Here is a 12858-nt window from a genome sequence, read left to right as displayed (position 1 = left end):
AATATCGTTAGTTTCCTGAGAACTTTTCCAGGTTTTGTTTTTTAAAGGAGATATTTGTTTTACTTTTCTTGCATCGCTAAACCATCTTCTAAGAATCCATTGCCATATACTGTATCATGGATTCTTCAATATAGTTTCAAAGTTTAAAAAATGTTGTTTCCACAGTATAGATGATGCTCAGACTCACACCTTTAAAATGTAACTGTAAAAACATATGACTGGGTGTAAACAAACTCTGGGAAAGTATAATGTTTACCCTTTGAAATGTTGGTGGGACTGACGTAATACAAGCTTTCACATGTCTTTACTACTTTTACAACGCTGCTGATTAAACACATATACACAATACAAACATAAAAGAGGGTGCATGCTCAGTAAATGGTGGGTGTGTGCACATGTGTATCACCTGCTGATAATTCAGTGTCGTTGGATTTGTTTTGATAATTCTAAATCTGTAATCCTGTACTTTTCACTGTGACACAGTAGTACATGACACTTTTTTTTCATTGTCTCCTGATGGACATCCCCTCATTCAGCCACTGGATTTATCTGTCTTGGTATATTGTGACTTTTCTAGTATTACTTTTAAGCTACAGCAAGGCGTGTTACAGGTACTATAAAAAATAATAAATGTATCAAAACTGACCTGTGTACCTTTGAATATGTGATGCAGTTGTGCTCTTTTGGTATGAATGACAGTGTTTTCTTGCCTTGCATGTCTTTGATGATGGTCCCTCTGGAGACTGCAGGGTATGTACATGACATCACTTGTGTGGAAGTCACCACTGCCCCTCCCCTGTGGTGAACATCTATCAGACTACAGGTTGCTCTTTCTGCCTACTCCAGTCTCATCGTGTAGCCAAATAGAACAGATTTTAGTTGAAAGATACAGGAAACTCAACATTGTGAATTTAAAGTTTAATATGTGTTAAATATGTATGTTGTCTTGCCATCAGCTCTTAGAAATGTCAACAATTTCTTTACCTCAATGTCAATCTTTATTACATCACATTAGTCATCTGGCAGATGCTTTTGTCCAAAGTCACTTACCAGTGAGGGACATCACTAAAGCTCCAGAGCAATAGGAAACCTTGGTATAAGAACTAAGACATGTTAGGGTGTTAGAGGTGTGAGGAGAAGAGATGAGTCTTCAACAGACTCTTGAAGATAGAGAGGGACACCCTGCTCTGATAGACTTTGGTAGCTTGTTCCACCATCAGGGAACCACAGAGCAGAACAGTCTGGACTGAGACTGTCTTGTGTGCAGGGAAGTCAATACCAGACCACATTCATTAGAGAAACACAGTGGAGGAGAAGGAGCATAAGGCTGAATTGAGTTCAAGTAGATGGAACAGACCCAGAAGTCTCTCCGAAGGCAGCATTAGTGACTGAATCTGATTCAGGCGACAATGGGTAGCCAGTGTAGGTCGATGAGTAGTCGAGTGAGATGAGCCCTTTTAGGCTGATTGAAGACCAGACGAACTGCTGCATTCTGGACCTCTGTAAGGGTTTCACTGTGCATTAAGTGAGTCCGACCAGAAGAGCATTACAGTTGTCGAGGTGAGAGACAACCATGGTAAGGACCAACAGCTGGGTGGAGTACTGAGTCAGGTAAGACCTGATTTTACTGATGTTGTATAGAGCAACGAGACACAACCGGGAGACGGATGCAACACGAGAAGGAGAGCTGGTCATCAGACATGATACCAGGTTTCTCTGGACCTTGGTTGGGGTAAGAGATGAAGAGGTGATTTTGATATTGATATTATGATAAAGAGACTGATTGGCTGAGATGAGTTCAGTCTTAGAGATGTTTAGTTGAAGGTGGTGTTCCTTCATCCATGTGTCAGAGAGACAGGCTGAGATCGCAGGAACGCAGGCACGGTGGGGTTGTCTGGAGGGTACGACAGGTATAGTCGGGTGTCGTCAGCATAGCAGTGATATGAAAAACCATGTGAGAAACAATAATTGGGCCCAAAGAGGTGGAGTATATTGCAAAGAGGAGAGGTCCCAGTATCAATCCTTGGGGTACTCCATTGGGGAGCTTTGCCCAAGATGCCCATGTTGGAGGGTACAGACAGCAGGATGGTTCACTGTATCAAAGGCTGCTGAGGGGTTCAGAAAGATAAGAACTGAGGACTGACCTGCAACTCTAGCTGCCCTCAAGGCTTCTGTCAAAGACAACAGGACTGTTTCAGTGGCGTGGCCGCTCTTAAAGTCCAACTCTGGTAGTTCAGTGATCGGAATGTGAAAGACCTGCTTAAAAACAACCCTTTCCATACACTTAGATAGGAAGGGAAGTAGTGAGACTAGTCGTTAGTTATCCACTTGAACAGGATCAAGGCTCAGGCACAAGATTTGAAGCCTCTTTGGCTCTGTTCATTTCTGAATAGCGCTTTGTGAGCTCTAAACTCTTTTGTCATTTCCATTGGTGCGTCTCCTTTGACGTGTAACTGACAGTCATCAGTCTAATTTGAGTTGACAGGAGGTCACTTTTCCACTCATGTGAAGTGTTGGACAGTGCAGGACTCCTACAGGTGACACAGAGAAGAGCAGGACTTTGAAGCAGATGGGGTTTAGGAGTTAGTTTTGCAGGTCTTGTTGGAGGCTTGTGGCAGTCATCTGTCAGTTATACAGTTTATGGCTCTGAATTTGTATTTCCGTTGCAACCTGCAACAGAGGGCTTTGCTGTTTCCATGGTCATCACTGATTGTATTTGCATCTAATTGAACTGGTTTCTTGGATAAAGAAGTAGTATCCAGGGCCCACTGGTGCAGCAGTACTGTAGACTGTTGTGATGCAGAGGGAGCTGTGCCTGAATCTGACCCTCTCCATTTACTGCTTGATCAACCGTGAACCGTGGTCATGAGCTTTGGGCCAAAAGAATGAGATCGTGGATACACGCAGCCAAAGTCAGTTTCCTTTGCAGCATGCCGGGGCTCATCTGAGGGGCTGTTACATCCAGACAGAGCTCGGAGCAGAACCACTGCTTCTTCACTATGAAAGAAGGTAGTTGACATGGTTCGGGCATCTCATTGGGACACCTCCTGGATAACTCTCATTAGAGCCTTTCTGGGTGTGTCCAACTGGGAGGAGACCCTGCGGCAGTCCCAGAACGCACCGGGGGAATTACATATCTTATCTGGCCTGAGATTGCCTATTGATTCATGAGGAAACTGGAGAATGTGACTGTGAAGGACATGTGGGCTAAGGAAGTTAAGTCTGCTGTCACCATGAGCCAAATTCATATCACTGGCAGACAGTGGATGAAAGGTTTCTGATGCTGACATGGAAAGTTGGAAAAAAGTTCGTCCATCAGTATTTTTGCTGTCATGAATATTTTTTTACTGGTTATACTGTCTGAAAGTACGTTTAGTGCTCTATTGTTGCATGTTTCCTTTAAGTCAAGGGGAAAGTACCTTTTCTTAGTCAAACATGGGGTTGGTTCCTTATGAAGAGTAAGATGGGGCAGGAATGCATAAATGTGTTGTCATGTCCATAAACATCAACTGTTTGTAATTGCTAGTCACCCACTTGAATTTTGTACAACTTTAAACTACCCATGCGCTCTGTTATAGATTTGCTGGCATGGCAACTGCAGCATTGTGCTCAAGAATCTGTACCTCTCATACTGAAAGCCCATTCATGTGCAATAGTAGGGCTGAGTATTGCCATTGAGTTTCTGAATTGATTCAATTCTGATTAACAAGGTCTCGATTCCAAGCGATTCCCAATTTGATATGGATTCAGTTAGGGGTATTTCAGTTACATCACCAGTTTTATTTGGATATGAATGAGATTCTCAGAGAACGAATGCTGTAAATTGTTCCTCTAACCTGGTTCGTAATTAAAGGAGCTATTTGTAAGTTTTGCTGCTGCCACATAGCCAGCGTTAGCATTAGCAGCTGTTTACTTACCAGTCTAGAAGAAACGTTGAGTTCAGCATCAAACTTCATTCCTTTACTCATCGACATCTGTCTCCAGAGGTGGAAAAAAAAAGTTAACCCTTGTCTCTATTACCAGGGGTGCACATAACTTTTTCAGTGAGTTACTCAGGTAAGTACTAGTATATGGTGTTTGTAACTCACCCCATACATAGCATGGTCTTAATAAGAGCAGTCTTCCTCGCTTTCCTCCTTGGTGTCTCCCTCATGGTCCTCTACCTCAGCTTCCTGTATGGTAGATGATGATGATGTTGCAGATGCATCCCCCGTCCCTGGTTGAGCCTCTGATTAGCTGTTTCCATCCACAGGTCAACAGCTGGCTTTGGGTCAAATGTCTCTGTGGTCTTCTTTGATAGGTGAATGTGCATCAGGGCTGAGAGACGAGCATGTGACAGATGAGATCTATACTTGGTTTTTATTATGTTGAGATGTGAGAATCCCCTTTCACAGGCTGCACTGCTCAAAGGCAGTGTAAGATACAGTTTAACCACCTTGATGATGTTGCAGTAAGCATCTGGATTGCTTGTATTTATTATTTGGACCAAGTCATACACAGAGGAGGCTGCCAAGCGTTTTCCTGCTTGCTTGAAGCGCATCCATTCTCTCACATTGGTGTTGCTGTCAAGTTGCAAGGTGGCCTCATATTTCTGAAGAATGGTGCAAACTGTTGTGTTGGCAAAATGGTGGAGGTTTTGCATTTCCTGAGGCCAAGTTGAAGGCAAATGCTAAGAAATGATCACATGACTTGAGGGAGTCAAATCTGATTTCAGACTCTTCAATTAACTCCCTGACTAAATTTGTCTTATCCCTGTCGGCATCAGCATTAGAAACAGTATATGTCCTGTAGTGGCTTTCATTATCAAGCAGAAGTGCGAACTGTCCAATGGCCACCATGAGTATGGCCTACGCGGTTCAGTCAGTACCCAGTTCAATTAGTCCAAGAAAGTCCGAGGTAAACTCTCCGTTGCTGGAAACAGACACAATGTGAACAATCTCCTGCTCGGTTTTTGTGATCTCCTCCATCAAGAAGCAATCCCCAAAATTCATCAGACTCCAACTTGGCTCTTAACTCCCTGCTGATAGTGCACGTGATGGTCTACATGATCTGTGTTCTGTGTTTACTCCTAGCCGCTCCAGGAAAGGAAAATCCTCAGCATAGGAGGACATGGGATGTGCGTGTTTAGCTTTGTGAAAGGCGAGTAGAAAAATATTACACAAAACTTGCTGTTGTAATTCATTCAGCTTGTTTTGCCATCTGGGAAGTGGGTAGCTGGATATTTCTTCTTGACTAGCTTGTTTATTAGCAATAGCTTGTGCCACATCCATGGGCTCCTTGCTCTTTTCATGTTTGTCAAACAAAGGATGATTGACATTCTTTGAGCCTGTATAAAATGCACCTGTTTTGAGTGCGAGATGTGGATGCGAGCGACATATCTTGAACCACATTTAAGTGTGCTCCTAATTAGCTTTTTTTTGGCCATCTCCCACAGTAGGCTACTCCACTGTGTGTTGACAAGAAACATGTGTAGAGTGTGTAGTGTAGTGTTGATGACCTGTCAGGTACGCAAAGGTGCCGCAGTGACACAAGTGATGTTACGTATTCCAAATTTTTGTTGCACATGCGTACTTGCGTACCAGTTATGTGCATCCCTGTCTATTACGTCTTTTCTTCTACAGAACTTACCATGCTAACCAGCTAACTCCGGCCCGTCTAGTCACTTTCCGATGGTGGCTAACTGTAGCCTCCAATCTGCCCTGAAGACATAGCTGCTCATAGGAAGTATTATAACCTCTTGTCCTGTAAACACAAAGATTGCTGAAGGTCTTGTCAAGCGACAATCAACACTACCTGCTCCTGACGTTCGATGGCAGAGAAAACTTACAAATAGCCCCTTTAAAAACATTCATGTTTACATTACAAATGGACCCAAAGCAGTTACATTGATCTTTATATTTAAGTTGAGACACATATCAAGAAATAATAGGTAGGTTAGTAATGTGCATTCTATCGTACCCCAGTGCACTGGCAGTATGAAGAGGTACATGGCTTCTTTTTCTGTTGACTTCTTCTTGCACATCTTGCATATATCGCTTTGCTTTTGTCCAGCTCTTTGCTGTCTTCCTAGTATTTAAACCTGAAATGCAGCCACGCATCTGTCCTTAGACCGCTGCCTTCCGTGGAGCCTTGTCTGCCATGTTTTTGGTTCATGTGACCAGGTCTCGTTGTGAGACACGTGAGACTAATGAAGTTACAGCTTCACACATCCACAGGAGACTGTGGAAGTTTTTATGAATCAATATCAGATTATTTAAATAAAGATCAATTTCAATCAGAGAATCGATCCATGCAGTAGTTCTGTAAATCCATGAATTGTAGCTGGTTAACTTTTCAAGTTATTTCTGTTGACTACAAACACATTTTGCTCTGCTGGCTGCTGCCTCACCGAACGCTGGTGCCCTGAGCATGCTCACACTGAGCTGACTGATCATAGTTATTCAGTGTGTGTTAGCTTCTTTCAATATGTGTGGTGACATTTTAGGGCCATGGAAGATTACTCACAGTGCTCAGAGTTTCAGTAGTGTCCTAAGAAATATTCTTGTGTTCTTGATATATGGACTCTTTAACCATAAACATAGCGAGATAGATAGTTCAGGCATGGAGCCACACAGGGTGTTTCCATTTTATGTGCCACAGACACACCTGGGTGTCCTGCATGAAGGTGCTGTCAGTGTGTTGCCAAACATTTATATAAGCACCATCATCATCTCCCATCTTCATCTTTGCTGGCATTCAGCTGATATCGTTAGAGGTCCCCTCCAGACATGTTTGAAGTCACCAGTGTTTTTTGTCTCTGATGTGATTGATGACATTTCTCCTCTAAAATGTTCAATTACCTAATATAAAAATGAAAAATCCAGAATCTATGAACATGCACATATTGTTTCTCCTGCTTCACTGAAGTCTGTTCTCAGTGTTTGAGCACTGGAGGCTTCAGTTTCCACACCATTGTGTGTGCTGGTCATAAATTCGTCTCATACTTTACTTATACCCTTTGACCTCAGAGTTTGGGTTAAGGTGAGCACAGTGAAGATTTTTTTCAGCAGGTAAATGTTAAAATAGTGAAGCTCAAACATCCATATGAAGTCAGAAGAAGAAGAACTTTGGCTGTAGGGGGACTGTAATGATTGTTGCGTACAGTAGGTTAGGAGCCGATCCAGGAGAGTTTCTGGCTGCATCTGTGGTTTTCTACTCACGAACACCTCTTGTGCATTTCTTCCTGCTGAGCTTCTTTTTTTCTTTTTTTTTTTGTTTTGTTTGTGAATGACATGTTAAATGGGACTGGATCCTAACCCACCTGTCTCACCTGAACATTGAAGAGGTACAGATGCAGTAATAAAGTCAGGGAAACCTCCTCTTAGTGTTGACTAGATGTTACACACTGCCCAGGTAATGACAACAACAAACCTTATATGGACATGACACAATGACTAAGACAGTAGTCAAAATCTGTGTTCAGTATAAACACACTTCAACAAGGATCTAGGAATAGCAAATACACTTGGGCCCATCTGAGCACCCATGGGCTCTCAGATGGGGTCTGCAGAGAAGAGTTCTTTCTTACTACCTGGTAAAACCACCACAGTGTTCACTGAGACTAAATTTGTCAACAGTTTCGTAATGAACTGAACATTTATTCACACTTATCATCATATAATATAAAATATTATTCTAATGTTGTGATTTGTGCCGTTACTTCACTGTAGAGCTGTGAGCAGAGCATTGAGTCAGTCAGTTCAGAGCTGCTGCCTGTGTCAGGACTGGACTCACCGGTCAGCACTGGGCTTATCAGGTCTCTTGTATTAAAGTTGTGTCTTTGACAAATGCAGAACTACAGTAGTTAGCCCAGCAGACATTTACATGCCTGCAGGACCAAGAGTACCATGTTTAGAGGTTATGACGTCAACTGCAGGACCTCAGTCCTTACAGGCTGCAGTGTGTCAGTGTGTGTGGATTTCTTGCTGTATCAATCATACACTCATGTGTGACGGCTTGTCTTGATGGAGCCCTCACAGAAGTTGTTGCTGACTGTTCATCTCATCCCTCTAGTCTCCTGTGCTAAAGACCCAGACAATCACCATCTCCGACGTCACCAACTCCCTGAGAGGAACTGTGGCCTACAAGGACATGCCCTTAGTTCACACTGAGACCAAGACCATTACATACGAGTCAGCACAGGTGAGGGGAATTCTGGGAACTGCACACAAAAGGAAAACATTTCACACCGTATATTCAGGCTCTGATTAATAAGTCTAGCAAGTTGTCTCACCTTGTATGCAATGCAGATTTATTCTTAAAGCCATGTGTTCACTGGCCCAGCTTGACACTTTGACCCTTGTCTGAGCTGCCAAAATTCTATACTTTTATCCATGTAGAGAGTGAACGACAGACACAAACATTCACGCATCAGGCTGCGCACCAACTGAATCACTTCCTCTTTAGCGATTTTCACTTCAAAAAAGCATGAGAAAGTTCTTCTTCTTTTTTTTTTTAGCACTACTTTATTTCAAGCTATTGTGAGCTTTTATTGATTTAGGTCCAGTGGTTCTGTTGCTGCTGGTCAAAAGTATCATTTGTGACTGTGGGTCGGAGTACCACATGTCAACAGTAACAAAGTAAATTGCAGTTGAATTTTTATCAATCAATTTCTTAAATTTGCCTTTGATTATATTCGGGCCGTCATCTAATGGATTAGAAAAAAATTGCCGACCCCTGGTGTGCTATCAGGGAACCGCTTAAATAGATTTGTAAAGAAACTATTCCGAGCCTGATCTTTGCACACAAAGGAAGCTAAGTATTAGACAACAGAGTTGTATTCTGTGTATTCTGTTAAACTACACTACATTTAGATGGCATGGACCCATTCAAAGTCAACAGGAGCTGAAATGCGTATGGCAATTAAATTGTGTGTTCATTAGCCTGGATAGCATGTTTAAAGGTCTCATGTTTTACACTTTTGTTTTATTTAAAGTGTTGATCCAGAAGAAGAAGAACCAAAAACCATCTCAGTGTAGATTTACATCTCCTCTCTCAGGCTTCTCTCTGGAGCTCCTCTTCTATTGTTTTCTGAGTGATCCAATAAAAATATAGCAGATTTCAGGTAAACCAAATCATGCAAGGTGGGATGGTGGGTCCAGGTGGGCGGGGCTTGGGGCGTGGCTGAGAGCGGTGACTGCTTTGTTCGGACATCACAAAGTTCCAGAAGTCCTGACGGCTGGTTTTAAGGCTCAGTTTCTGAATACAGGCTGTGTGCATTTCTCTGTGGACTGAGGCTTTCATACTTTCACAGTATTAATATAGAAGCTAGACCTGTTTTATAATCAAACAGCACGTAGACATCTACCTTTAGACTGTATGCACCTTTAATACACCAAAACATACAAATTTGTCAGGTTAGCCAGCGAAGCTGACTGGGCTGCTGACTGTTAGTTAGACTAAATCCCATCTGCAGTCAATGTAGCAATGTCCTACTGTTGTAAGATGCAAATACATGATACACAATACACAACATTACACCACTGCCTTTAGTAGTTGTATTAATATAACTTAATAAAACAACCTAAGGTGTGGTTAACTTACCTCAGTGTCTTCATGGTGTCTCTTCAGGTTTGTCATAACTCACCAGCCACATTGCTTCAGTTTGTTTCTCAGCCTTGTTGACATTTGACCTGGAACCTTTGGGTGTCATGTGGTACTAGAGCCACAGGACAGCTGCCCCCTTTGCCCAGTTAGTAATCCATCCTTGATTATTTCTATTTCCAGTCCTTTTAAATTCTAACACAATACTTAGTGTTCGTACTACTACCCATACAACTCTTTTGAAAGAAATATACACTTTTTTTTTGATGACATTGTGGTAAAGAAGTGTAAAAAAAGCAATCACAAAAGAACTCAACCTCAATAAAACAAATTTATAATTGGATTCTTAGTTTAAAAAATAAGTAAAGAATAAGATGAACTGGGCATGCAGTGGCAGCTTAAGACTGATTTTGCTCCAGGTCCAAGTAAGATCAGAATGTCTTTGTAAGTCTCACAGTTACACACATTACAAATGACATACAAATAACAGATAAGAGATGACTGAGCGTGTTTAAATGGATTAATTTGAGATTTTTGTCTAACACTTCAAAGGTGTCTCTCCCACAGCCGGTGGACAACCTGGCAGAGAGGGACTCAGGAGTGCTGCTGAGTGCCCAAACCATCACCTCTGAGACCATCAGCACCACCACCACCACCCAGATCACCAAGGTCTGCTCACTTCACTAACAGTCTCACAGTCAGTCAATACAGATCAATACAGTGATTTACCACTATGCTGTAATGGATCTCTGCTTTCACTGACTTGTGCCAGTGGTAGTGACCACTATTTAAGTACCTGCTGCAAATTAAGAGCACAGTCTTTGTTTTGTTTGTTTTTTTAATGATACTTGGGTTTTATGGTTTGAGTATAGCCTGACATCTGATGCTCTGTCTGATCGTTAACGTTGGAAGAAAAATCCAGTGGGCTGGTCTGAGTGTTTCTCAAACTGCTGATCTCCTGGATTTTCACTCAGAATGGAGCAACAACAAAAGCATCCAGTGAGCAGCAGCTCTGTGTTGATGAGAGAGGTCAGAGGTCAGAGGAGAATGGACAGACTGGTTGGAGCTGACAAAAAGACTACGGTCCCTCAGATAACCACTCTTTACAACTGTGCTGAGCAGAGAAGCTTCAGAGTGAAAAACACATCCAACCTTCAACAGCAGAGACCACGTCAGGTTCCACTTCCTGTCACCCAGACCAGAAACCTGAGGCTGCAGTGAACACAGACTCACCAACACTGGACAGTTGAAGACCTGGTCTGATGGATGTGGATTTGTGCTGAGGCAGCAGATGGTAGAGTCAGAGTCTGAATCCATGGACCAACCTACCTGGTGTCAACAGTCCAGGCTGGTGGTGGTGGTGTGATGGTGTGGTGTTCATGACACAATCGGGCCTTAATGCTGATCAGTCAGATGCCCAGCCAGACCCTTAGTTGTCTGTCTCTGCCAGTGTTCTGTCTATTCCTTCACTGACCTGGCCTATGTTTCAACTGTTGGCTGTTCCTGTCAACGTCCCGTCTGTTCCCATGTCACGGGTTCCTGCCAATGTCAAGTCTGCCCCTGGTTCCCCGTCAGTGGTCTGGCCAATACCTGTTCCTGATCTCCCCTTTGCAGCCTGGCTGATCTCCAGTCAGCGTTTTGACCGACACCACCTCTAGTTCCTGCTGACCGTTTTCCTGACCGCCCAAATCATCAGTCAGCCATCTTTGCTGACATCCAACCAGATCTCCATCTAACCGCCTCCTGCTCAGCCCTCCAGTGGTCTGCCTGCCCTGCTCTCAGCTCGGACCTGCAGTGGAATCTTCTGGTACCGGCTGTCTCTCCAGACCTCCAGTCTCTTCTGGCCTCCAGAGCAATCTACATCACCAGCCTCCAATTCATCCTCCAGAGAGGCTCCTGAAGGAACCATCCTTCGTCGTCGCCTTCCTGCTCTTCCTCCATGGACATTCTGACTTCACCACTATCCTCCTGCTTAACCTCTGGAACAGTCCTGCCTTCATCTCTGCCTCTGTCTGACTCCTTGGTCCCCAGGCCCTTCCACGACTCGGTCTGTCTGTCCTCCAGCCTGCCATCACGAGCAGCATCGTCTATCTGTCCGGCCTTTGGGCTGATCACCCGAGATCCTCTCCTCACTCTAATCCCCTTCTCATTATAACAAATCTACACAGAGATGACGACAAAAACTAAACCAGAATCCTGCAAGGATGCCATAAAACCCCATAATCAACACCAACCTTCTGATGTTGTCCATCTTTATTTATCTATTTATTCATTTATATATTCATTTAAAAGGGACCATGTACAGCTTTCAACATTAATGTCACCGTTTGACGAGATGCACCAGATTTTGGCGTCAAGCTAATTTGCATCTGCAGTCACTTGGCAGGTCAGATCAGAAAAGACATTGTAATACACAGTATTACTTACAGACATTATAACATTATACAAAAGAGCTGCAGCATTTAACAGTCTCTTTAAGTTGGTTTGAAAAGTGCTGATGGAGCTTCAGCTCCTCGCATCGTCAGGCTGCTCCACTGATTTGTGGCTGATTGCCCAAATGCAGTGTGGCTAAATGGTATCGTACAATCTCATGTAGAGGATATTCTGGAGGATCTAATAGAATTTACACAAAGTCTGGCACAACCAGCAGAGACATACTCAGCAGTGAGTCTGTTTCAGCCGGACATGCTGCCATTCCACTTCTTTGCTCTCATTTAAATGCGTCTCAAACGTCTCAAAAACAATGCAGCCGATGTGTCTTAACCCTCACCACACTTTTCTTACAGGGTGATCAGTTCTTCCTCGCTTGTATTTCAGCTTGTGTCTCATCTCTGTTGCAGACGGTGAAAGGAGGGATCTCTGAGACCCGCATTGAGAAGAGAATTGTCATCACTGGAGACACTGAAATCGATCATGACAAGGTGAGGACGCTAAATGATGGAAGAACAGAAGATTTCTGCTTGACGCATATTCACCCAGTAGAAGAAGTTTGAATTGTTTGTAGGCTTAATTTGCCTCATAGGACAATTGTGCTGATGTATGAAGTCAGTCTGTTTTGTGTGCAAGTCATTTTAATTAAACACATAAATCATGTTCTCCTTAACAAACTTGGAGTGTTTGTCCTTTGTTCACTCCTCAGGCTCTGGCTCAGGCCATTAAAGAGGCAAAAGAGCAGCACCCAGATATGTCTGTTACTAAAGTGGTTGTGCACCAGGAAACAGAGATCACCCCAGAGTAAGAAAGACTGATCCTTTTGAAGGTGAGTGCATACCCTGA

The 12858-nt window shown here is 43.2% G+C and overlaps 1 protein-coding gene across 1 annotated transcript in view; it reads left to right on the top strand.

Annotated features, from left to right (window-relative positions):
* epb41a (erythrocyte membrane protein band 4.1a) overlaps positions 1-12858 on the top strand; it is a 62789-nt gene that overhangs the window by 39875 nt on the left and 10056 nt on the right. The window contains exons 14-17 of the mRNA XM_023399563.2: positions 8053-8181; positions 10150-10251; positions 12423-12503; positions 12722-12841. Coding sequence (XP_023255331.2) covers positions 8053-8181; positions 10150-10251; positions 12423-12503; positions 12722-12820 — 411 coding nt within the window. The 3' untranslated portion in view covers positions 12821-12841. The remainder of the gene's footprint in view (positions 1-8052; positions 8182-10149; positions 10252-12422; positions 12504-12721; positions 12842-12858) is intronic.

The sequence above is a fragment of the Seriola lalandi genome, unplaced genomic scaffold (assembly GCF_002814215.2).
Source record: "Seriola lalandi dorsalis isolate HSWRI2012SDOR001 ecotype SW California unplaced genomic scaffold, Sedor1 jcf7180002052055, whole genome shotgun sequence".
Taxonomy (NCBI): domain Eukaryota; kingdom Metazoa; phylum Chordata; class Actinopteri; order Carangiformes; family Carangidae; genus Seriola; species Seriola lalandi.
The sequence above is the reverse complement of the archived record's forward strand: the minus strand, read 5'-3'. Positions and strand labels throughout refer to the sequence as shown.